Below are 25911 nucleotides of genomic sequence, written 5' to 3'. Positions count from 1 at the left end.
CTGCGCTTGCTAGGTATAGTGTTCTCCAAATATAAACTAAGTTTAAGCTGACTAATAGTTTTAAATTTTTATGTCCTTTTATTTTTTTGTCTTCTCGCATGTTTAGAGATTTTGAATTTGTGTTTCTTTTCTGATTCCATCTACTTTTGCCTCATATATTTTGAAGGCTTGTTATTAGTTGAACACTAACTTAAGATTTTATGTCCTTCTATTGAATTGACCTTCTTATTACCACGAAGTGTTCCTTTTTATCTCAACTAATATGTCTTTCTTAAAGTTTCGTTTTCTCACTCACCAGCTTTCTTTTGCTTTGTGTTTGTATGATATATCATTTTCCTTCTTTTTAGCTTCAACTATATTTGTCCTTCAATTAAAGTATATATTTAAATAACAGTCTTTTTTATAATCTAGAATGATAAACTGTGTTTTAATTGGCTTGTTTTACATTTACATGTAATGTAAGGTAAATACTAATATAATTGTGTTTAAATCTGTTATGTTGTTATTTGTTTTTATTGTTTCATTTGTTTTTATTTTCTGTTTCCCTTCTTTCCTAATTTTTTTTTAAGGTCGATCAAGTATTTTTTATTTTTTTAATTTATAGCTTCTATTAGATTTTTTGTTACAGTTTTTATATTATTAGTGGTTACACACTAATAGGATTCTTGCTCAAGGCAGGCCAGAGTGATCAGATATCACCTGAGGGATAGTTGGGAAAAGGAGTTTGATGATATGTTAAAGATGGGGACTTTTTGCTAAAGGGACTTACCAAGATTCTTGCTAAAACTGGGTTCTATGAGGAAGTGCACGTGGGCCTTGTTGGGGAGAGGGTTCAGGGGAGCCTGACTAACATTTGGTCCAGCCAAGAGTCTTTGTCACTCCTTCCCTGAACTTCTGTGTTTTCTTGTGATCTTCACTATCATTATACTTACCCTCTTGAATTATAATTCTCCAAAGCCTTCTCTGTACCATCTACTACACTGTGAGATTGTTAAAGAAAGGCACTGTTTTTCATTTTTGTATTTCCCATACCCGTCTTGTGCTTATTATAAAATAGGGACTCTATTAATACTAGTGGAATGATAACTGTTCTTGCTCTAGAATGATATGAAACTATACCACAAATCTGGTAATGGCTTGGAAAAGAAGAAACACATCCACATTATTTTAATAAATAAAAATAAAAAGAATTTGGACATTATATAGGGAAAGAAAAGGGAGTTAAAAATGACAGGAATTTCTTTGAAGTCCTATTTTTTGAATACAATGTGTATCTCAAATACAGTGTCACTGCCTTTTCCTTTCTAGAACAACCCAGTCAAAATGAAAATAGTGAAATAAGTATTAATATATAATTGCAATTTTGAAATAAGTTATCATTGTGACTAAACATAACTATAAGCACTGTCTTTTGTTATTCCAAGGCTGACCTAACCATTTTCTTTTGATGTGTACTCCCTTTTTCTGACCCCTTTTACCAATTTATATGGATACATTCATTTTCCTATTTTGATACCTATAAGTAATAAATAGAGTCTTTCTTATATTAAGAAACCATTATTCATCATTTAAAAAAATCCTGATGATTCATAGTATGAATTCACTTTTCCTGCTTTGTGTGGTTATGCTATTGTTTGAAAATCATGACATCATTTTGTTCTAAAATATATCCCCTATCATGCTAAGAATTATAGTTCAATATATAATTTTCTTTCTATGATTATATTTAAACTAAATGCTAGCTCTTTGTTAAGATTCTCTTTCCAGTGTTTTCTCTTTCCAAGGTAATCCTATATCAGGTCTTTTATGGCCCCTTCCTGGGCTATGTCATCTCCCACTGTGTCTGTTATGTACCTAGAACACTGTCTTATGTGAAATATTTTGCAGATAGAGGAGAAGCAGTACATCTAGATAAAAGAAGTAGTATGTGCAATACACAGGGACATGGGATTATGATGCTAACTACTTGATTAGATGATGTTATTTAAAAGTTCAAGTTTAAAATATTTTTTCAATGCAGAATTTGTGTGGATCAAAATAGTATTCAGATAAAATAACTATTTCTCAAATTATTTTAATGGCATTTGCTGTGAACTTGTTATTTTAAAGTTTAGAGAATGTCAAGTCATAATTCTCTATAGTTTCAAGATGACTTATATGGTGAACCCTTATTTTGGTATTGATTAGTCTCTTTTTTTCCTTTCCCCTCCTTTTACTTTTCTTTCTTTTTGTCATGAGGGCTTACTGTTTTAATTTAATAAATTCTTTGGAAAAGTTTCTTCTCCATTATACTCTGACCTTCCTTTTTTCTTAGTCCCATCCTGTTAACTAAGGCAATAATCTCTTCTGAATAATGGACACACTTTCTCCCATATGCACAGTCATTAGAATTTTGAGGTTATTCTTTTATAAAACGGGGTCATATTATATGCCCTTGTGTGCCTCTTGCTTTGCTTATGAATATATACTTTGTGAAAAATCTATTCAAGCCAACTACTTTTGCACTAACTCATTCTTTTATTTAATTTCTTAACAGTTCATGGCATGGATTTTACTACCACAAATTTTTCTTCTGCTCTTGAATTTACATTTTCTTTCTATTTTCTCATTAATGTACTGCATCTATGTACTGCACTTTTGTCGTACATAGGAGAGATTGCTGAGTTTAAAGTTTTAAAAAATTTTTATTGACGTTTCTCAAGTTTATAACAATAGTGCTTTTTCAGAAGCTCTACCAGTTTACATGTCTAGCAGTTATGTAGCAGTACCCTTTTCACCATTAATCAGCACTAGATGTTATTCCTCTTATTATTTTTGCTAGTTGAATGGGTATAAAGTGATACCACATAATTTTAATTTGCATTTCCTTCAATACTAGGTGTTACCATCCCTTCACATTTTATTAGTCATGTAGACTTGCACTACTGTGAACAACTTATTTCCATTTTTCACTTTAATTTTTTAATTTTGCCTTTTTAATTTTGATTTCTTTATTGTAAAATATTGTAAATAGTACTTTGTATAGAAAAACATAATATATATCAGTATACTCACCACTCAACTTTTCAAAGCTATGATTTTGTCATTTTACTGCAGACTTTTCTCCAGTATGTTATTGTGATAAATTACATTAATACAGTTTTCTAATGTAGCCATCTCTGCAATCTTAGGATGAATGAACTTCGTTAATTTTTTTTAAAAGAAGCATTGCTGGATTTGATTTGCTAATATTTAGTTTAGGATTTTTTTGTACCTATTTTGGTAAGGGGCATTATCCTTTTAGGATGTCTTTGTCTGGTTTTGGTATCATGGTCAAACTAAACCCACAATATGTATCATTTTCTCTGTTCTCTTTTTTAATTCTCTGTAATTAAGATTGGACTTTTCTTTCATGTTTGGTTGAACTCATAAATTTCATCTGGGCCTGATGGTGGTTTTCCTTTCTTCTTTCTGATTCATCCTTATTCTCTTTCCTTCTTCCTCCTCCTTTCTTCTCCATTTTTTTTGAAGTGGGAGATTGTTTCTTTAATGATTATAGGTCTTTTGAAGTTTGTTATTAAATCCATTTTTAAAGTTATATATTTTTTAATTGTTTATTTGTCTACATTTTCAAATTTATTTGCATAATTTGTCTAGCACTCTCTTTTTGTCTTCATAACTTACATTTTAAAAAATTCTTGCCCGGCCAGGCGTGGCTCAGCGGTTGAGTGTCGACCTAGGATCCAGGTGATCGGGGTTCGATTCCCGGTCAGGGCACGTGCCCGGGTTGTGGGCTAGGCAGCCAATCAATGACTCTCTCATCATTGATGTCTCTCTCTCTCTCTCTCTCTTCTCTCTGAAATCAATAAAGATATATTTTAAAAAAAAAAAATTCTTACTGTTTGTGCCTTCTTTCTTTCTTTTTTTTTTTTAACCTGTTCTTTTTTTTTTCTTTTTTAAACGTATCTTTATTGATACCAGAGAGAGGAAAGGAAGGGGGAGAGAGAGATAGAAATATCAATGATGAGAGAATCATTGATCGACTGCCTAGCTCGCAACCCGGGCATGTGCCTTGACCAGGAATCAAACCCCAATCTCCTGGATCCTAGGTCGATATTAAACCGCTGAACCACACTCAGCCGGGCCCTTCTTTCTTTTTTGATGACAAAGGTTTGTTTATTTAATTAGTCATTGCAAATAAATAGCTTTTTTTGTGTTGATTTTTTTTTTTTAATTTATCTTTATTGAAAATATTACAGGTGTCCCATTTTTCCCCCCACAGACCTCCTCCACCTCACTCCCACCCCATCCGCAAGCCTTCACCCCATTCTTGTGTGTGTCCATAGGTTATGCTATATGCATATAACTTCTTTGGTTAATTTCTTCCCACCCTCTACCCCCCTTCCCTCTTCCCTCTGAAATATGACCATCTGTTGCATGTGTCAATGTTTCTGGGTTATTTTGTTTGTCAGTTTCTTTTGTTCATTAGCTAATTCTTACAGAAGACCCTTCAACATTTCACGTAATACTGGTTTGGTGGCGATGAACTCCTTTAGCTTTTTCTTATCTGTGAAACTCTTTATTGGACCTTCAGCTCTAAATGATAGCCTTGCTGAGTAGAGTAATCTTGGTTGTAGGTTCTTGTTTTTCATCACTTTGAATATTGCTTGCCACTCCCTTCTGGCCTGCAAAGTTTCTCTTGAGAAATCAGCTGAGAGTCGTATGGGTGCTCCCTTGTAGGTAACTAATTGCTTTTTTCTTGCTGCTTTTAAGATTCTCTCTTTGTCTTTAACCTTTGACATTTTAATTATGATGTGTCTTGCTGTGGGCCTCTTTGGATTCCTCTTGTTTGGGACCCTCTGTGCTTCCTGGACTTGTAAGTCTATTTTTTCCCCCAGGTAGGGGAAGTTTTCTGTAATTATCTTTTCAAATAGGTTTTCAATTTCTTGTTCTCTTTCTTCCCCTTCAGGCATCCCAGTAATATGAATGTTGGGACTCTCGAAGTTGTCCCAGAGGTTCCTTATGCTATCTTCATATTTCTGGATTCTTTTTTCTTTTTGCTCTTCTGGTTGGTTTTTTTTTTTTGTTTCCTCATGTCCCAAATTGCTGATTTGATTCTTAGCATCCTCTACTCTACTGTTGATTTCCTGTAAATTATTCGTCCTTTCAGTTAGTGCAGCCTTCATTTCTGACTGGTTCTTTATTATGTCATTGATGATTTCACTAGTTTCCTTAATAATCTTACTAATATCCTTGAGCATCCTTATAATCATTGTTTTGAACTCTGTATCTAGTAGCTTGCTTGGCTCCATTTCATTTAACTCTTTTTCTGGAGATTTCTTCTGTTCCTTCATTTATGACATGTTTATTTGTCTCCACAAATGTTTTGGCTGCTTCTTGGTATTTGTTTCTATGTATTAGGTAGAGCCGCTAATCTCCTGGAATTGGTAGAGTGGCTTTGTGTAGGAGGTGTCCTGTAGGGTCCAGTGACTCAGTCTCCCCAGTCACCTGAGCTGGGCCTTCTAGGTGCTCCCCTGTGTGTGCTGTGTGCACTGTCCTGTTGTAGTGGATCCTTGATTGCTATTGATGTCACTGGGAAGACTTGACCTAAAAGGCCAATTGGCTGTGAGGACCAGCTGCAGCTACAGCTTAAGAACTGTGCTGGAGATACCCCTATGGAATAGGATTTACTTCAGTGGAGCTTTGATGTTCACCAAGTGTGCCCCTTGAGTGTGTCACTTGCTGATGTGGTAGGGTTGTAATCCAGCATGGTTGCAGCTGACCACCAGGTGGACTATCTCTGGGGCCTCCCGGGAGGTGCAAAGTCAGCCTCTGCTTGTGCTTTGCCCAGGGCCACTCAGCATGAGCTACTCAGCAATCCACAGATGGCTGCTACTTGTGCTGGGCTTGGAGGTGTCCGGGAGAGGCCAAGCTATGAACCAATGCAGGCTGCCACTAGTGCCAGTCCTGGGGCCACTTATTGAGAGGTAGGGTGCACACTAGGCCAACTGCTGCTTGTTTGAGAGATTTTAGGAAAGTCTTAAGCATGAAGCTAGAGAGGCCACTTGCATAGAAAAGCACCTGGAAATGGCTTGGATGAGCTTTCAAGTAGGGAGGGGCGGGGTCTCTGGGAATCACTTGGGTAGGGCAAGAGGTGTGAGTCAGGTTGATGAAGATTCAGAAGTGGCGTTGCCTGCTGACTCTGTGCGAGGAGGACTCGCCAAAGAGCAATGGCCTCTGCCAGCTCTTCTGTCTGGGAGAAAGCTGCCCTTCCAGCTCTGGCCCTGATTCCAGGCAAGTTAGTTTCTCCCAAATGTCCCAGGTTCCTTTCAAGCTGCTGCCCCTCTCTGGAGCTCAGAGATAGTGTGTCTGAGTAAGTCTATGCATGGGCCCTTTAAGAGGAGCTGCCTGGGACTCCCGCAGCCTCAGTGCCCCTCAGCCACAATCCCTGCTGGTTTTCACAGCCCGAATTGTGGGGACTTCACTTCCTGGCCTTGGAACCCTGGGCTGGGAGGCCTGATAGGCTGGGACCCCTAACTCCTCTGGGGAACCTCTTCTGCCAAGATATCCCTTCCTGCTTTAAACTGGGGCACCTGGATGTGGGACTGCCACTGTGCTTCCGGAATTCAGCCCAGATTCCACCCCAGGTCGCCGCCTCTCCTACCAGTCTCTTTGTACTTCTTCAGTTCCCTAGATGTAGGACTTCTGTTCAGCTAGATTTCAGGAGGTTCTGAATGATGGTTGTTCTATATTTTAGTTGTAATTTTGATGTGGTTGCAGGATGTGGCAGGTACCATGGTAACCTATGCCGCCATCTTGTTGTTTGTTGGTTTTCTTTATTAAATTTTTATTCCCCGCTAACTGCTGTTATGTCATGTCCTTCTTTCAGCTGTCTTTGGGATTCTTCTTTTTTTTTTTTTTTTTTTTTAATATCTTTATTGATTTCAGAGAGAGGAAAGGGGAGAGAGAGAGAGAGAGAGAGAGAGAGAAACATCAATGATGAGACAGTTGATTGGCTGCCTCCTGTATGACCTCTACTGGGGATTGAGCCTGCAACCCGGGTATGTGCCCTGACTGGGAATTGAACTGTGATCTCCTGTATCATAGGTCAGTGTTCAACCTCTGAGCCATGCTTGCCAAGCTGGGATTATTCTTTTATTTGCTAATGTCTTGACTTAGATAACTTAGATCAGTCTGTTATTTTATAATGTAAACAGATTAAAGCTACAATATTTCCTCTTGAGTATCACGTTAGTTATATTTTATAATTTTTAATATCTGGTATTGATGATCATTTATTATAAATGCTCTTTAATTTCTGAAACCTGTGACCTGTGAGATATTTAGAATTATTTGTAAATTCAAGAATGAATGCAAGGATACAATTTCAGAGTTTTTACTGAATAAGATTTTTATATGTAACTTGCTGAGATTTTTAAGTATCTATGAGTAGACAGTTGTTTTAATAATTTAACTACAGATTTAAAATGTTTGTTGTCAGTATGTCAAGTTGGTGTCATTTTTCCTACAGCAGAAAAGAATGAAAATATCACTATAAAATAAAAATTCTCTTGGTTTTTTTGAGGCTTATATTTTCAAATATATAGGATTTAAAAATGTTAAGTACTCATTTCTGAGTTAATTGAAGAATTATTGGAGAACATGCTATGTATGATTATTCTCTGGCATTTTGGAGACTTGTTTTTAGTCTCCACATGATTGGTTTGTGTATGTGTGTGTATATGTGAATGTTCTATATGTGCTGGGAAATAAAAAGCATTAATTGTGTGGCTTAGGTATTGTATATGATTTTTAAAAAGTTCAGTGGCCTTCAACTTTTTGTTCATGTACATCCTAAAATATCTTTGAAAAAAAATTACATACTCTTGCATTTTAAGTTGACAATTAAAATTTTTTATTTTAATTTAAATAGTGCAGAGAATATAATTACTAGTGTATTGTGTAAAACTTCATATTTAAAAATAAAGCTGTTTCACTGTTCTCTTAAAAGTATCCAGTGACTTTTAAATATTAGTTTTTGATGTCCTCATTATCAATTAAAACACACACAAATTTGAATCAATTTTTCTGTGGAGACATCTAAAAAACTGAATAATTTTAAAAATTTGATTGGAAAAGTCCCAGCAATTTTAAAATGTAGGGAAAAAAGATACTTAATTAAGAATTCAGTTGTAGGTCGTGTTAAACCAAAAGATTTCAGCTGTTACTTCATTTTGTGCTAAGTTTGAGTTATTACTTCATGCCCACTACAAACTACAGATGTTAAGTAAATGTCCTTTTAACTCTCTGTACTCATTTCTTTTTCTGCTTCTTTCCTAGGAATCACACCTTTGTATCATAATATGTTTGCTTTAATGAGTGAAACAGAAAGGATCTGGTATCCGCCCAACCACGTCTTCCACATAGATGAATCAACCAGGCACAATGTATTCTACAGAATAAGGTAGTTTCTTCAGTAAAGTTACTCACTTAATGGTAAAGAACAAAGTAGGAGAAATTATTGAACGTTTTTTTAATTGCAAGGTACCTAATATCAGAAACTAGAACTAATTAGCATTTATTTTTCTTCATTTAAGACTCTATTTCTCCATTAGAGGAATTGTCCATACATGTTCTTTAACTATAATGCTCTGAGAATAAAGCTGCCCTGGTGAGATGCTACTTTACTATTTATAATTAAATTTTAGAAGGTGAGCATGGCTTTACTAGCAAAATCCTAAATGTTTTGAATATTGCAAGTTTCTCCAAAATGGGATGCTCTGTGCAATAAAATGTAATCTCACATCTCTTCTTTTTAATAACTATTTTAAAAGTTGAAGAAATTTTTGCTAGTGTTTATTACAGTCTCAAATTTAAAAGTTTATTTATTTAATAATTTATGGTAACATGTAATACTAATATAGAGAAATCTGGAGGTACTTTTCTACTCAGAAGAATGAAACAAAGGAGTTAAGTTTGGCCCTGGCTGGAGGTGGCTCAGTTGGTTGGGCATGGTCCCATGCACTGAAAGATTGCTGATTGGATTCTGGTCAGGACACATGCCCGGGTTGAGGCTCGATCTCTGGTAGAGGGTGTGCAAGGAGGCAGCCCATTGATGTTTTGCTCTCACATTGATATCTCTCTCTCTCCCTCCCTCCCTTTTCCTCTCTCTCTCTCTGAAAATCAATAAAAAATCTTTAAAAGGAAAGTTCAGTTTGATCTGTGGCTCTTTTGAAATAGATGCACTCAATGTAGAGAGTCAGTGTTGCAGTAAGAAAGAACATGTACTCACTCATAATTTTAAAAAGAAAGGTAAAGGAATCTTTAACTAAGACTCAAGAGAGACATCCTTACCATGATAAAGGGTATCTGTAGAAAACATGTAGCAAATAATATTCTTAAGTGATAAAATGTTAGTTAGATGCAGTCTCTTTAAATTGGGAACAAAGATAGCCACAGTTACTGCTTTTGTTTAGGATTTTAGTGTAGTAACACAGGGAAAAAAAGTTTAATAATTGAAATAAAGAAGCAAAAAGTCAATATATGGAGATGATATTATAAGCATATTTCTACATTTCTCTGTTTCCTATTGCTTCTACATTCTGTGCATGGAAGAAGGCAGTATGTTGATTTTACACTTATGTTTCCTTGTGTTTCCTACCTATATTTTTATTATGGTCTTAAGATTTCCTTTTGTTCTCAACTTGTATTTAACACTGTTAGCTGTGTTTTCTGATTATGGGATAATACCTTTCAGTCTGCTGGAAGTGGTTATATATACACTGTGTTTATATTTGAATTATTTGGAGGCTGACAGAATGTTTTAACTGTCTTGTAGGTTTTACTTTCCTTACTGGTATTGCAGCGGCAGCAACAGAACGTATCGGCATGGAATATCTCGAGGTGCTGAAGCTCCCCTTCTTGACGACTTTGTCATGTCTTACCTTTTTGCTCAGGTATGATTATATTATCTACTTGTACATGTGTTAAATGGTAAGTACCTTGCTGTGTAATTATCTCTTAATCAGGAAAATCTTCATATATGGGAAAATTCATGTTCTGTCTCGCATAGCAGGTACAGATAGGTAACAAACTTAAATCTTGATCACTAATTTTTAATCCCATGGTTTATGGATAAGCAAGTCTATTTTATAAAGATTCCTTGAATTGGCCATTTTGAATTTTCTTCTTTTTTTATTTTAGTGCTTTAGATTATTTTAAGGATTTCACAAAATTTTGACTGAGCTTTACATCATGATTCTTATAAACATAAGTGCCTAGGGCATAGGACAATAAAATATCTTTAGAGAAGTTTGTTTTTTTAATTCCTGAACAATTTCACACTTAAATAGTGGGGAGTGAAATGTAAAGAAATTAGGTAACTGCATTAAAAGTTGAGCTATAATAGTTTGTGTAACTCCTCATGGAAGGGGGGCTGGATGTTGATACTGAGTCTGAGAGCTGTGTTCCAGTTATTTGTTTATTAATATTGTTATGTTAAATATTTGTAGTGTATTTGAACATTTTGTAATGCTTTTTTTATCTATTACCTTGATTTAAACAGTAATTGAAATGTTTTATCATTAAATAACTTTTGTTGTTTTTATGTGTTGGAAGACTGAGGAGTAGAAACTAAAGAAAGAAAATATATTAATGCTTTTGGGTAAAGATATGTTCTTGGTATCCCCCAGGGTGTCAGATTAAGGAGTTCTAAGTGAGATTTGATAATATCATAGAAAATAATCCCACAGATCCTGATGACTCACATTTCTAAGATGTCTAGTAGGGCTAGTTCAGTTTGTGAGCAACAAATTGGAAAATATTTTGGGGGGGCAGTATGAGAGCGACCTACATTCTTTTTTTCTTTTAATCCTCACCCAAGGATATTTTTTCCATTGCTTTTCAGAGAGAGGGGAAGGGAGAGAGAAAGGGAAATATCGATGTGAGAGAGACACATCGATTGGTTGCCTCCCACATGCACCCTGACTGGGGATATTGAACCTGCAACCTAGATATGTGCCCTTGACCAAGAATTGAACCCATGACCCTTGGGTCTGAGGTCTGACGCTCTAACCACTGAGTCACACCAGCCAGGGTTCCATGGTCATACTTTTGATCTAGAAAAGTTATAGTTGATTTTCAATTTTGTGTTCCTAGGAGGGATGTTCATATTTAGAACAGCAAAATAATTTCACAGTGCAATCCTAAATTGTATCTAGACAATACTGCATGAATTTTTATATTTCTTTTTTATACACTTTTTAAATTTTTTAATTACAGTTGACAATATAATTTTTTTTATCAGTTTCCATTTTACTATTTCTTAATGTTCCTAGTTCTCTAAGTCTGTGCCCAGAAAATAAATAAGATAGTAATTATCTTATTCTTAGAGTGCATTTTATCAGATTAGGCTGTATGCATACGAGAGACTCAGTAAAGCAAATTTGACCCATGACATTACCAGAGTGTAAAAGTATGTTGACATTTTAAAATAACTAAAAAGCAGTTTAGCCATTAAATTGACTGATTTGGGTCAGGTAAACAATTAAAAAGCCAAAAGTGAGCTGCTCCTTTTAAATTTATTTTGTTCTGAGGATTTTCTTTATATCATTAAATATAGCCACTCAGGAAATATATAAACTGCTTCCATGTGAACAGCCTTTAGTTAATTCATATATATATTCAGCCAAAAAATATAGACATTTACTCCATGTTCTTTCTTTGGTTCATTTCTGATTTTGTGATTATAACTGTTTTATTTTTCTGGCTGAATGCAGATAAAAATTCTTTGTTCGAATGTTGTCAGATACCCATAAAAAAACTACTTTTCTACAGTTTTTAATGAAATGAAAATTTATTGGTACATTCTGTGATATCAAAGGCAGGCTAGTTTAAAATAAAATACTTTGGCATTTGGGGCTCTATTTGTGGCTTTTCTCTAATGGGTATTTGGTTGATTATGTTCTTAGTGTTACTCTCACTGATTTTTCATATATTTGTTTTCTTTTGGGCATGAGTTCCACAGATTATCTTCATGGACAGAATTTATTATCCACTAGTCGAATATAGTATGGGGGGGGAGCAAGCTCTTAAAAAGAAATCTACCTAGCCACCAGTTTTAGTAGCTCCTTTTTTTTTTTTTTTACTTCTCACCTGAGGACATGCTTTACTGATTTTAGAAATAGGGGGAGAGAGAGAAAAAGAGAGGGAGGGTTGGGGGACATATGAGAGAAACATCGATCCGTTGATCTGTTGCCTCCTGTAAGCGCCCCCGCTGGGGATCGAACCAGCAACCTAGGTATGTGCCCTGACCAGGGAATTTAACTGACAACCTTTCAGTGCACAGGACAATGCTCTAGCCAGCTGAGTCACACTGGCCAGGGCTCAGTAGCTCCTTCTGAATCAGAATAACTTACTTGCCCATGTTCAAAAGTGTGGTGAAATAAGTGGTTGAAATTGAGCAAAAAGAAATTTAGCTCCTTCCCTTAATTAATTTTTATTACCAACATGTAGGCCTTTGTTTGACTAAAGCTGGTTATTTCATTGTTTATGCCTTTTAAATAATATACTTTATTTTCTTATACAAAAATGTTTTCTAATTAGTTAATAGAGAGTTAAACAAATCTACTCCTAAATGCATATTTATTTCTTTTAATAAAATTATTTTTAAGGAATTCATGTAAAACTTTAATTTCATGAGATAAGTTATCACATCAAAAGAAGGAAGAAAGTCCTGGCTGATGTTGCTCAGTGGTTAGAGTGTCAGCTCATGGACTGAAGGGTTGAGGGTTCGATTCCCAGCCTTGGTGCAGAGCATGCGAGGATAACCAATAAATGTGTCTGTCTCACATTGATGTTATCTCTCTGTCTCTCTCCCCTTCCCTCCCTCCCTTCCACTCTCTGGAAACCAGTAGAAAAAATATTCACAGGTGAGGATTAACCAAAAAAACAACAACAAACAAACAAAAACAAAAAAGAAGGAAGAAACATACAAAAAATAGGCCCTATTTTTCTCTTATCTAGTTTAAAACCTTGGTTAAATATTGGTATTCCAGCTAATATTATAGCTCTTACCTTTCTTATAAAGGGAGTTGCTATTATTTTTAGAATATTGGTGCTTTTTATGTTCTACCATTTTCTTCCTCCCATCACATGTTCAATCTGATTTTATCTGTATCCCTAAAGTACCCAGGTCAAAATCTTGGAACTTCTGTTTTCCACTTTTCTTCATTCTTTGTATATAATTATAAAGTTATCAATGTTTTAGACTTTTTAAAGTCTTCTGTTCCATCCATTGGGTCCTTATTACCTCATATCTGAACATCGATGTGAGACAGACACATTTATTGGTTGTCTCTCACATGCTCTGCACCAAGGCCAGGAATCGAACCCTCAACCCTTCAGCCTCTCTCTGAGTGCACTTTCTTTTCTTTAAGCACTTCTATCATTGCTTTTTCTAACAATGAAAAAAAAGTCATGATGCTTTAAGAAGAGATGTTTTAAGAAACTGGTTTTCTATTGCTTCTAAGATCAAGTCATTCAAGGGTTCCTTTGTCTGATCCCGACTTACTTTTCCAAGTTTTAACCCATACTATTCCCTTACATAAATTAGTTTATTCCCTTACAAAAACTAGTTCAACCAAACTAGTTTGAATCTTTGAACATAATTGTACTTTGTTCTTGTATTATTTCTTTTATTTCCTCATCATGTTTTTTGTCCATCCAAAAATACTTCATCTTCAAAGAATACACGAAATACCAAATTTTCCATAAAACCTACCCTGGGTACGCCAGCTGCATATACTCTGAACTATCTGTTGCGTGGCATCTACTATCCAGTGTCTGGCATCATCATTTTCTGTTTAAATGTTTAGCTTCTCTGCTAGATTTTAGTCTCTTTGAGGATTGAGACCACATCTTATTCTATATCCAACACAATCCTTAGTATAATGCCTTTAAAAAATGTATTGATTTGAGAGAGAGAGAGAGGAAGGGAGTGGGAAGAGAAACACTGATTTGTGTCCCACTTATTTATGCATTCTTTGGTTGATTCTTGCATGTGCCCTGACTGACCAGGGATTGAACCCACAACCTTGGCTTATTGGGATGATACTCTAACCAACTGAGCTACCCGGCCAGGACCCTTAGTATAATGCTTTGAACATATTTGGAACTCCGTACATATTTAATTAATATCTATTTTAATTTAAGTAGTTTTGACGTAGAAGATATGATTTGAAGATCTAAGCAGTGAAATAGATTGTTATATATATTTTCTAATTGGGAACCCAGTTTCAATCAGTTTCCATTTGCAGAACTTTTACTAAAATTTTTTGGCAAAATGTTTGAAAATTTAAGGAATTGATATTCTTGTTAAATAAATGTGTTCTGGAAATTACATTAGAGGTTAAAATATGTTAATACATTAAAATGTGATATTGATACTTATGAGATATTTCCTTCTAAATATTTTTTTCCTTTAGTGGCGTCATGATTTTTTGCATGGATGGATAAAAGTACCTGTGACCCATGAAACACAGGAAGAATGTCTTGGGATGGCAGTGTTAGATATGATGAGAATAGCCAAAGAAAATGACCAAACCCCACTCGACATCTATAGCTCTATCAGGTAATTTCCTTCAGCAAATCCATATACATAAATGGGACTGTCAAACTTTTTAAATGATTTACTTGTATTTAATGTGTTTGCCCATACTTTTTTATTTTATAATGATTAAAAGTTGTATGGGTAAGCTTTCTTGTGTATAACACACACTTTCTTCCAATTTTATTGAAGTATTGACATAAACACTGTATAAGTTTAAGGTATCAGCATAATGGTTTGACTTAACGTATATTGTGAAAGGATTACCACTATGAATTCAGTTAACATCATCATTTCATATAGATAGAACAGAAAAAGAGAAAGAAAAAAATATTTTTCTCAGGATCTACCGTCTGAGCCACTTTCATGTATATCATGCAGCAAAATGAACTGTAATCATCATATTGTACATTGCATCTGAGTTGTATTTATTTATCTTACAACTAAAAGAAATTCTTGAAAGAGGTGGTGTACTGCAGAAGGTATCATAGGTGTTCAATACCTATTTATTATTTGGTTTATTTATTCTGAAAAGGCTAGGTAAGGTCATAGGACTGAAATGAGTACCTGGAGGCATAACTTCTACCAGCAGATCCCACATTGTCTGTAGAAATAATTCTGAATTAGAATGTTTCTAATAGTGTCCATATTTTACTTGAATTAGTATCACCTGAGGTTCCTGCTAAAATGGAAAGTTTTTGGGCTCTAACTCAAGAATTTGGATTCAGTAAATCTGAGGTGAAGTCTACAAATATGAATTTTTATAAGTGCTCCAGGAAATTTAAAAAAATCAGCTTTATTGAGGTATAATTGACATATAAAACTGTAAGCTATTTAAAGTGTACATCATGGTGATTTGATATATGTATACACTGTGAAAGGATCCCCTATGAAGTTTATTAATACATCCATCACCTCACATATTTATCTTTTTTTGGTTTTTGGTAGGTGGGGTGGGGGAGACTGTTTAAGTTCTATCCTTTTTAGCAAGTTTCAGTTACACATACAGAGTGTTGTTAATTATAGTCCCCTTGTTGTACGTTAAATCCTCAGACCTTATTCATCTTAGAATGGATTCAGCAGAATCTTATACAGGTGAAGCACATTCCATACTCTCCAAATTATTCTTCTGCACATTGAATTTTGACAGTCATGCCAAATATAATTTTTGAAACACTACTTCTGCAGCCCAGCTTTAATGGCTGGAAAACTTTCACTCTTTTTAAAGGTGTATATGAATATGGGTATATATAAGAATGCTTTGTTGTTTTTTAAAGTTTGAATACTAAATATATGTCTTACCTATTACATAGTTACCCAATTAAAAGTTTGAAGATGCCGTGAATCTGGTTAAAACTCTCTTTATTCCTTGAAATGCTGCTCTCAGTAATTGGCTTCAGTCACTTTTTTCCTGAGTGCCTTCAAAACAGTTTATACACAGTTTGCAGAGAATCAATGTCTTGTTTCCCTCTTTGGTTCTAAGTATTCTTGTCTTGCTTTCAGATATCCATTAGGCCTTAACCTACAGGCATGGGCCATAGGGTATGATTTCAGGAACTCACTGAGAAATCTAGAAGATTCCAAAGCCCAAAGGAAAAGCAAGAACATTTCTGTTTTCACTAAGACCTCGATCTTTATTAAAATGCAGATAGACACCCCTTAGGATATTAACTTAATTATTCATTTATTTGTTCATTCACTCATTTAACAGCATTTATTGAATACCTGCTATATGCTGGACCATAGGAGAACAGAGTCAGGGGAGGAGTATCTTACATACCATTAATGGAAACTGAAGGAATTGAAGGGAACACAGTTAAAGAACAGAGAAGCTTTGAGCCACTGAATATGAATTTTATAAATATGAAGCCATCTTTTGGCTTATGCTGTGTTGGAACACTTCTGCTTTGGAGACCGTGATATTGTCCAAAGTTTTGGCACAATCTGTGGTTTCTTTGAGGGCAGGAATCATGCCCTCTCTTCTTACATTATTTAGTCTGGTGCCCTAAACTCATTGAATGTTTAGTCGTTGTATTTCTCTTTTTTCTTAATCAGGATATAAATGCATCTGCAAAATTCTGCATTATTTTGAAGTAGTCTAATTTTTCTATTTTTTTTCTTTTGTCTCTTGTACCATGATATTTTAATATTAGATAAATAATTTATGTCTGTTCAGAAGCAAAAAGCATGCCTGCCTTAATGTAATTTAACTCACTGATAGTTTATAAATTCTCATTTAGTGTTTATTTCTGAGAAATAATAAAAGACTACTCAATGTTAAAATATTCAGGATTGATGGGAGAACAGATGAATGATTAGTTTGGGGCAGAATTAAATAAGTTGCTTTGTTCCCAGAAATATCCAGGAGAGTATAGATCTCTGATGAGAATAACTAAATACACATCCCTTCCCATACTTAAAAAAATCTATACATATAAGATACATCTCTGTGTCTGTGAGCACATGCCTCTGTGTGCATATGCACCTGCATATATGTGTTTGTGCATTTGTATGTATTAGATACTTACTTTTTGTATGCCAACTCCTAATTGGCTATTTTGATTTAGGTGTTGGAGTATAAAAGGTGAAGGAAATAAATAAGATTTTTCTGTTTTCATTCTTCATCTGCTCTTTACAAATCTTACACTTGCTAAAGGGTGAGAAGAAGAGAACTAGAGAATGGAAAGAGTTTCAAAGGAGATGGTTGAATTTACAAACACTGGGCCAGAGCCAAGGACACTTACATAGCAACTGAGCTACATCCTTATATCACTAAGACTCCTTTTCTAAACAACTAAGCAAATACTAGAATTTCCAGTGGCCTACTTCAGTTGAAACAATAAGATGAAGATTTCATTTTACAGAACAAAATATGGGACAGTTTCTAAGGCAAAGCTCAATTTCAGAGCCTTTTAGAGCCTTAATTTTAGGATTCTTTAAAAAACTCAAAATAAGTGTCATCAGAAAAAAATGTTTTTATGCTTTGAGAGTTAACAACTACTATCTCTTGAAATATTTTAGTGTTTCTAACAAGTCTGGTTCTGATAGCATAACACTAAAGTCTTTTCATCATATTCAAGAGCCACACACACGTGTGGTATCCCAAAAGGTACATGTCTGGCCCTTTATTCTAGGAATCAAAATGGGAAGCCTTGTTGTATGATGTTATCTTAAACTCCTCTTTTTAATCTTCAAATTAGTTTTCCAACACCTTATTAAATCAAGTAGCCCATGGTGTTTATGTAAATTGCATTCCAAATTTAGTAAGGCTCTTGGTAACTAATTTTTTTGACAGAAGTAGATAAAGTAGGCATTTCAGTTTGCATCCTGATTGTATTTTTAATCTTTTTCCCCTGTGTTTTCTAAACATAGGCCCTCCTATGTGCTATCTACACTTTCATTAAATTTTATGTATTTATTTACAAATATATAATTGCTATGAAAAGGAACAAAATGTGACTTTTGAGATCTGAAAAATGAGTAGAATTGAATGGGTTGAGAGAGGTGAGTGATGGAAAAGGCTTTGTAACAGAAGGGAGCATAGGAAGACTGAAGAGAGGCAGAGCTCAAAGAGTTAGTAGATGATGCTGGAGCTTGACCATGTAGAATCTTAGAGTTCTGTTGTCAAGGTTAAGGACACTAAGAAACCATGCAAAGGTATTAAGCAAGGGTGAAATTATTAGATTTCTGTTTTTAAAAGATCCCCATGACTCACTCCAGTGTAGAAAACAGATTAGAGTGGTATATGAGTAAATGGAAATGAGGGTCAATCAAGAGAGTAAGGCCATTGCAGTAGTTTCTCCAGGAGATGCAGTTGAATGGGTTAGTAATGAGTAAAATGGACAAATAAGAGAAATATATAAAAGGTAAAATCAAGGGAATGTGTCGATGGATGGAATAATGGAGGTTGCGGGAGAAGGTGGTGTAAAGGGTGTTTCCTGGGTTTCTGGGCCTTGCAGAAGTAGGTAGATTGTAGTGCTCTTTACTCAGATAGAGAATGTTGTAAGAGGATCTTGGAAGGACATTAGGGAGACTCATAAGTTTGGTTTGACACATTGTTTGAGGAGCTCTTGGGCCATCCAAATTAAAATGGGTAGATTGACTTGACTGGAAGATAAGGGTCTGGAGTTGAGAGGTCAGGGCTAGATATGGAAATACTGAGTGATTTGCATGCAGAGTATCTAGAAGGAAGAGAATGTGTATAAATAAGAAGAGGGCCCCTAATTAAGTCTTGAGGAACTTCAACGTTTAATCACCAGGTAAAGAGGAGTAAACCTGTAAAGATTGAAGAGGGACAGCCAAAGAGATGGAAATAAAATCAGGAAAGCTAAGGGGAGAGAATTTCAAGGACAGAATGATCAACAGTGTTGGATGCTGCTAAAAAACTACAAGAAAAAACAAACCGGAGCATTTGGTTTTTTAGCAACATAGAGGTTTTTAATTTTATTTTAGTAAGAGCAGTTTCTGTGGGAGAATTAGGCAGAAGCCAAACTTGAGTGAGTTGAGGAGTAAATGGAAGGCAAGAAAATGGAAATGGCTGTTTTAAACTCTTTCAAAAAGAGGCCAGATAGGCTGTAGCTGGAGAGGATGTGGGATAAAGAGATTTTACATTTAGGATGGGAAGAACATTAGTATTTTTAAAACATGTGGATAGAAGAGAAATAAGTAGAGTAAAGGTCTCCAGAAGGCAGATGTATATTAGAGGACGACCAGGTATAGGAAATACATGTTAAAGAAATGGCTATAACTAGTAGGTTCATACCTACCTCATTCATCGTAATAGGTGGGAAGGAGGAGAGACTGAGCGCAGGTGTATATAGGTTTGTCAGCAGGATATTGAGGGAACTCTGCTTAGAGAAGCTTTTTAAAAAGAGAAGAAAAGAAATATGAAGTCATGAGCTGAAAGTGAGCAGGGATGTAGCTGATGTTTGAGGAAACTGGAGAAGGTTTGGCATGGTTGTGGGACTTGGGAAAATTAGTTGAACAGAAATGTCATAAAAGTGATGGAAGTGATGAAAGCCTATTTAAAATTGGTGATTATGAATTTACAATGCAACACATATTCCCTCTCAAATCACTTTCTCCAGAAGTACTGGCTATTTGAGTATGAAACAGAGTTCCTGCAGGGACTTAGAGTAAAGTGGTAGGGAAGGGAGTAAGAAGTGGTATGCTGATAAATGTTTAACAGGCAGCTCTTGGGAGAGGTGGCAGGGAAGGTCTGGTTTGTTTATAATTTTTGCTGATATCCATGAATACTACCTTCATGGCCAATCTTAAGGTATCAACCTGACATCACTGAATGCAGAATTGGGAAGATATGAGCAGTAGCAAACCCTTTCCACCACTCATATGGTACCTCAGTTTTTTAATGTAATCCGTTCCGGAAGACCGTTCGAGTTCTGAAACGTTTGAAAACCAAGGGATCCACAGCTGACAGCTAGGCCTTGGGATCTTGCACTCTGCGGAAGCTGCAGGGCATGTTCAACTCCCGAGGCATGTTCGAAAACCGAAGCATTTTCGTCCAAGTTTACGGTGTTCGTAACCCGAAATGTTCGTCAGTGGAGACGTTCAAAAACCGAAGCACCACTGTATGATACACACTCATAACCTCAAAAGCATAGGTAGTACTAAAATATAAAATAAAAATTTTAATGTAAAATAATTAGGAATTAACATGTTTTGAGTACTTATTATCTGTATTTTAATATAATTTATTCATTTGTAAGTTTATAGAACTTAAATTTTAATGATGGTTGTTTAACAATCAGCTCAAAATAATCCTTAAAATGTAATAATGAGCTGTCAGCATGAGCCACTCCAACATCAGCTGTGAATACTCAAGTACAGTGTAGTGTGATAAATAATGTTATGGAGCAGTGTACAGAACACTATTAGACAAATCAGGCAGCATCTAATGTAGAGGTCCAGAAAGGTTCCCTGGATTTGATGATGCTTGAGGTGAGACTTGTGGGATGAGTAAGAGCTAACCAGGTAGGAAATGGGTGATGGGAAGAAGGATTTGCATATATGAAAAGCATGGAAATTTAATATAGTTGGTTTTTCAGAAATAAAATGTTAATTATTTGTCAGATATTTGAGCAGGAGGGAAATACATTATCTACTTTCTTTAGGAAATTTTATTTATTTTTAATTTTTATTTTTAAAATATATCTATTTTTTTCAGAGACAGGAAGGGAGAGGGAGAGAGAGAGAAATAAAAACATCAATGATGGAGAGTCATTGACCGGCTGCTTCCTGCACTCCCCCAACTGGGGACCAAGCCCACAACCCGGGCACATGCCCTAACTGGGAATCAAACCGCAGTCCCCTGGACCCATCTCTATTTTACATAGAAATGGAAGTACTAAAGAGCCTGAACATTTTCAAATAAAATTGTTTTGATTGCAAAAGAGTTATTAGGAGTTATTGAAGCTGCCCTATGAAAATAATGTATACAAAAGAAGTATGTTTGCATAACAAACAACAGCAGCATTCAACAAATGTAGCAAGTTCCAGAATGCAGATTAATATTTGTGTAAGTCATCATAGGAAGTATTTGCAACACAGTGCCACAAAAATGGTATATAAGATAATCAGAGAAAGCAAATTTCTAGGGACTCCATTATTAACTAGACTAACTTCATTTTGTTAGGGGAAGAAAATGAACAAATCCTATTCTAAACATTTATGGTAATTCAGAGAGAATTTGTATATATATTCATATCATCAACCTGAAGAATATTGTGTGGGTGGTGACTATGTCACCTTTCTCCATTTGTGTGCTTATAGCACTTATCATGGAAAAAGGTGGTAATTTCTCTTTTAATTTTGTTTTAGATTTATATTCCAATTTGTTTTGGTTAGCTATGTGTGCTCTTTCTCCCCAGCTACAAGACATTCTTACCAAAATGTATTCGAGCAAAGATCCAAGACTATCATATTTTGACAAGAAAGCGAATAAGGTACAGATTTCGCAGATTTATTGAGCAGTTCAGCCATTGCAAAGCCACTGCCAGAAATTTGAAACTTAAGTATCTTATAAATCTGGAAACTCTTCAGTCTGCCTTCTACACAGAGCAATTTGAAGTAAAAGAACCTGGAAGAGGTCCTTCAGGTGAGGAGATTTTTGCAACCATTATAATAACTGGAAACGGTGGAATTCAGTGGTCAAGAGGGAAACATAAAGAATGTGAGACACTGACAGAACAGGTAATTCTTAATGATATGTTCTCATTCTTTGTTAATTTAAGTAAAATGTCAATAGAAACAAAGTACTTTTAGTTATTTGAAACACGGCCTTGTACTTTTTTTCTCCCGTTGATAGAAGTGTATGTTTTTAATGGTGTGAATCCATCAAGGTCATATCTATAGTTCTTTTCTGATTGTTCTTAAATGTTTTTTATTTAATTCTCTATGACAAAATAATTAGTAATGGTATTCTTATAGTTTCAGAAAAGGCACAGAAAAAAAGTGATTTTTAAGGTAGTTTTGCCTCCTTTTTTTCTTTTACTATTATTTAAATTTTTTTTCTTTTATTATTATTAATATAGGAGGCACAATCATAAAATTTAATATCCTAGAAAAGATTAATTTTAATGGATTTTTTGATGATGTATACCTGTTAAATAATTTAATTTGTCTTAGGATTGCATTATAAGTTTTAAGTTTGTTCTTATCTGTTGTTCTTAGATTTTTAAAGATTTTAAAAAAATTTTAGCCTTTATTCTGTGGTAAACTTTCAATTTTTTTGGCAATGGTTGCTTTTAAATGTTGATTGGATTGAAGGGTACTAGAGCACACTTAAGATTCCTGGCACCCTTTAATGCTTTCATTTTTAAGTCAAAGCAAGATACAGTGTAGTCGAGGGTTAGAATATTGGTGGGGAGAAAATCCCATTTAATACTTATTTATTGCTGTCAATACTTAAAGAATTTGTTATGAATGTTATCTCCTTCATAAGTCCTGTTTTAAAATGCCTCTATGATTCTACCTGCTTTTAATTTTAAATGCTCTTAATTATAGGATTTACAGTTATATTGTGATTTTCCTGATATTATTGATGTCAGTATTAAGCAGGCAAATCAAGAAGGCTCAAATGAAAGCAGAATTGTAACTATCCATAAGCAAGATGGTAAAAATCTGGTAAGTTTGCTTTATAACTAAATAATGGGTATGTTATACAGTTTTTAGAAGTATTTCTTTTTAATATCCAAGTTATCTTGTAGAAATTTTTATTATAGTTTTAATTATAGCTCTAAACATAAATATCAGTTTAGTTAGCTTTTTGATTACATAGAGCTTTTTGTATTACTACCAAGACTATCTTCCCACAGAGTTTCTTATACATTAATGTATTTTTCACTCATTTTTATGATTAGCCAAGCATCAGTTACTTTTCCTTCTCACTCTGGGTTACGCTGGTTCCCTGCTGTAGTTCTTTTCCGAACTATCATCTTTTTTTTACCAATAGAGATGTGAATAATACTTACTAATGCTGCCTAATTAAAGGAGAGAAAGAAATCAAAATAGTATTACCAGGAATTTATATAACAAAATGTAAACCAATCCCAGGTAGCCCTACCCAAACTGTAAGACATGATTGAGTCTAAAAGATTTAACCCTTTCTCTTTTATTAAATAGATTCAGAAATCTCTTTTATTTTAATTGAAAATAAAGAAATAAATTCTTTTATTCTGTCTTCTTAAATGTCTTATAAATCTGGTTCTGTTTTCTTTTTAACTTAGATATGTCTTAACTTTCTGGCTTAAATGTCATATTAATGTTACTTGTTCATTTAACTTAAGTATTTGTATGTACCTCTCTGGCCATTTCAGGTTTATATTACCAAAATTATAACTAACTTGCAACTCATTTTAGTCAGCATGCTTTCCTGTTCTTAGATAAAAATATTAATAGTGCACCTACTCCCTACTAGACTATGAGCTTCTTGTATGTTTTTACTCCCTGCACCTTGCACAGTGAGTGCTGTAAGGCCTAGTTTAGGAAGACCTTGATAAGTACTTCATGGAAATTATTTACTTTGACTCTCTCTTAAGTTGGATTCCTCGTTTTCTGAATCTCATATTTGCCTTGTTTTTCTGGGTACATCCTCAAGTACCTGTTAGTATTTTTATAGGGACTGTGACAAATTAGAAAATTAATTTAGGGAAGATTTTTTAATATCTTTATGAGGGGAGGTTTTCTATTTAAGAACATAATAAATCTTCTATATATTCAAGTAAAAAGTTGTATCTCACAAAAGTGTTTTGAAGTTTTTCTGAAAGTGATTTTGTACATTTTTGGTCAAGTTTAATTCTAGATATTACATTTTTTGTTGTTATTACACATGGGGCTGTGCTTTTTTATTTTATAATCTGACTTTTTTATGTGTGAACGATATTGATTTCTGCATCCTGCTCTCAATAAGTTATCTTAATGTAGTAGTTTTATACTTTTCTTTTGGGTTCCCTGAGTATACAGTCATATAACCTCCAAATAGAGATGGTTTACCTCCTTGTTTCCAATTTTATATTTATATTTGCTTTCTATGTTAGTATAATAGAGTACAGTACACTATTAAATAGTGGGCTTTCTTATTCCTGATTTTAGGAGAAGTTGCTTCAGTGTTTTCCCATTAAATAAGATGCTGTATTTTAGACTGATTATATTTTTACTTATGCATGATATAATCATAGCATAGCTATATATGGCTTTAGTTTATACTATATACATTTTAGTTTATAGCATGAGTACTTTAACTTAGGAGTGTATGTTTGGTATGTAAAAATAAATGCTCATTATTTCTAATTAATACCAACTTTTATATCAGATTAGATAGATTTCTAATTGAGATGACTGGCACATTTTTCTAATGAGGATACTGGAAAATATAGTAAAATTATGGATGTAGAGTGAACTATAATTGGAAAGGCATGCCAAGCACATACTCAAGAGGGTCTTAAATATTAGAAGAATTTATCATGCATATTGGACCATAAAAGACATTTGAGCAATTTGGAAGAAAATTTAGGAGTATTAATCCAACAACGTGGAGCAAAAAGAATTTTCAATATGTAGCATGCAGTTGACTTTTTAAATGATACTTTTTCCCCCCCTTTTCTCTGCTTAGGAAATTGAACTTAGCTCATTAAAGGAAGCTTTGTCTTTTGTGTCATTAATTGATGGATATTATAGATTAACTGCAGATGCACATCATTACCTCTGTAAAGAAGTAGCATCTCCAGTGGTGCTTGAAAATATACAAAGCAACTGTCATGGCCCAATTTCGTGAGTAATACAGACTTTAGAAGTAAATTTTTAAAATAGTAAATGAAATATTTACAAAGAAGGCTTTATGCAACAGAGTAATATACATAGGTTTAAGAGTTTAGAAAAAAATATCTTACCTGAAGTTTTTTTTGTACTAAAAGTCTATTTATAACCAGATTAAATAATAATCAGAATTATTTAGGATATAACTTATCACCTGTATCTCAATCTACAATACTTTTTACTTGTATAAGTTTGACATTTAGCTGCCTAGGTGTGTTATGAGATAGTGATAAGTGAAACAGAGATGATTCCTGCTTTCATGTAGATTGCATTTTAACTTTTCTTTCAAGATGTGCAGCTTCAATCAAACATATAGCAAATTTTAAAAACCAGTCTTTATTACTTTCTATGGGTCTCCTACTAGACTTTGGTATTATAGTAAATATTAAAATAATACACATGAATTTTTATATTTGAAATTGCTGTGGTAGAAGAGACACAAGTGTTTTATGATATTGTGTGCACAGTTAAATGAAGTTTAAGAGAGTGAGTATGGGTTTTAAACTACTAAGTTTGCAATCAGAAGGCAGAAAATTCAAATGAATGAATTGTTTTTTGTCTTTTTGTGTGTCCTGTAATACCTTTTATTTGTTTTTAAAGCAATATAATTGTCCCTTGAATTGGTTTGAACTTTTAATATTTTTCCTTACAAGATTATTGATAAACTTATAAAGTAGAGGAGACTTCTAAAAATTCTGAGTTTTAGATTTGACTTACGATCTTTTAGATGACATCTTGCTATGTTATCATTCACATTACTTCTTTACCTTTAGAATGGATTTTGCCATAAGTAAACTGAAGAAAGCAGGTAATCAGACTGGACTATATGTACTTCGATGCAGTCCTAAGGAGTTTAATAAATATTTTTTGACTTTTGCTGTTGAGGTTAGTATGTCACATTAATTAACAGTAACATCTTTATTTAGTCTATGTAATTTCTCTGTCATGTTTATCTACCATATATAGTTCCTTTTTTGTACTCTGAATTATAGCTC

At 34.2% G+C, this 25911-nt stretch overlaps 1 protein-coding gene across 3 annotated transcripts in view; it reads left to right on the top strand.

The window, feature by feature from the left end:
* Positions 1-25911, top strand: part of JAK2 (Janus kinase 2) — an 85988-nt gene that overhangs the window by 35964 nt on the left and 24113 nt on the right. For all 3 annotated transcript variants that reach the window (XM_087822678.1, XM_087822677.1, XM_087822676.1), the window contains 7 exons: positions 8320-8443; positions 9818-9935; positions 14463-14608; positions 21472-21793; positions 22607-22726; positions 24714-24871; positions 25690-25801. In XM_087822678.1, the coding sequence (XP_087678804.1) occupies positions 8320-8443; positions 9818-9935; positions 14463-14608; positions 21472-21793; positions 22607-22726; positions 24714-24871; positions 25690-25801 (1100 nt within the window). The remainder of the gene's footprint in view (positions 1-8319; positions 8444-9817; positions 9936-14462; positions 14609-21471; positions 21794-22606; positions 22727-24713; positions 24872-25689; positions 25802-25911) is intronic.

Source organism: Miniopterus natalensis, chromosome 12 (assembly GCF_054644295.1).
Source record: "Miniopterus natalensis isolate mMinNat1 chromosome 12, mMinNat1.hap1, whole genome shotgun sequence".
Taxonomy (NCBI): Eukaryota; Metazoa; Chordata; class Mammalia; order Chiroptera; family Miniopteridae; genus Miniopterus; species Miniopterus natalensis.
Note: the sequence above shows the minus strand (reverse complement) of the source record. Positions and strands in the feature narration are given on the sequence as shown.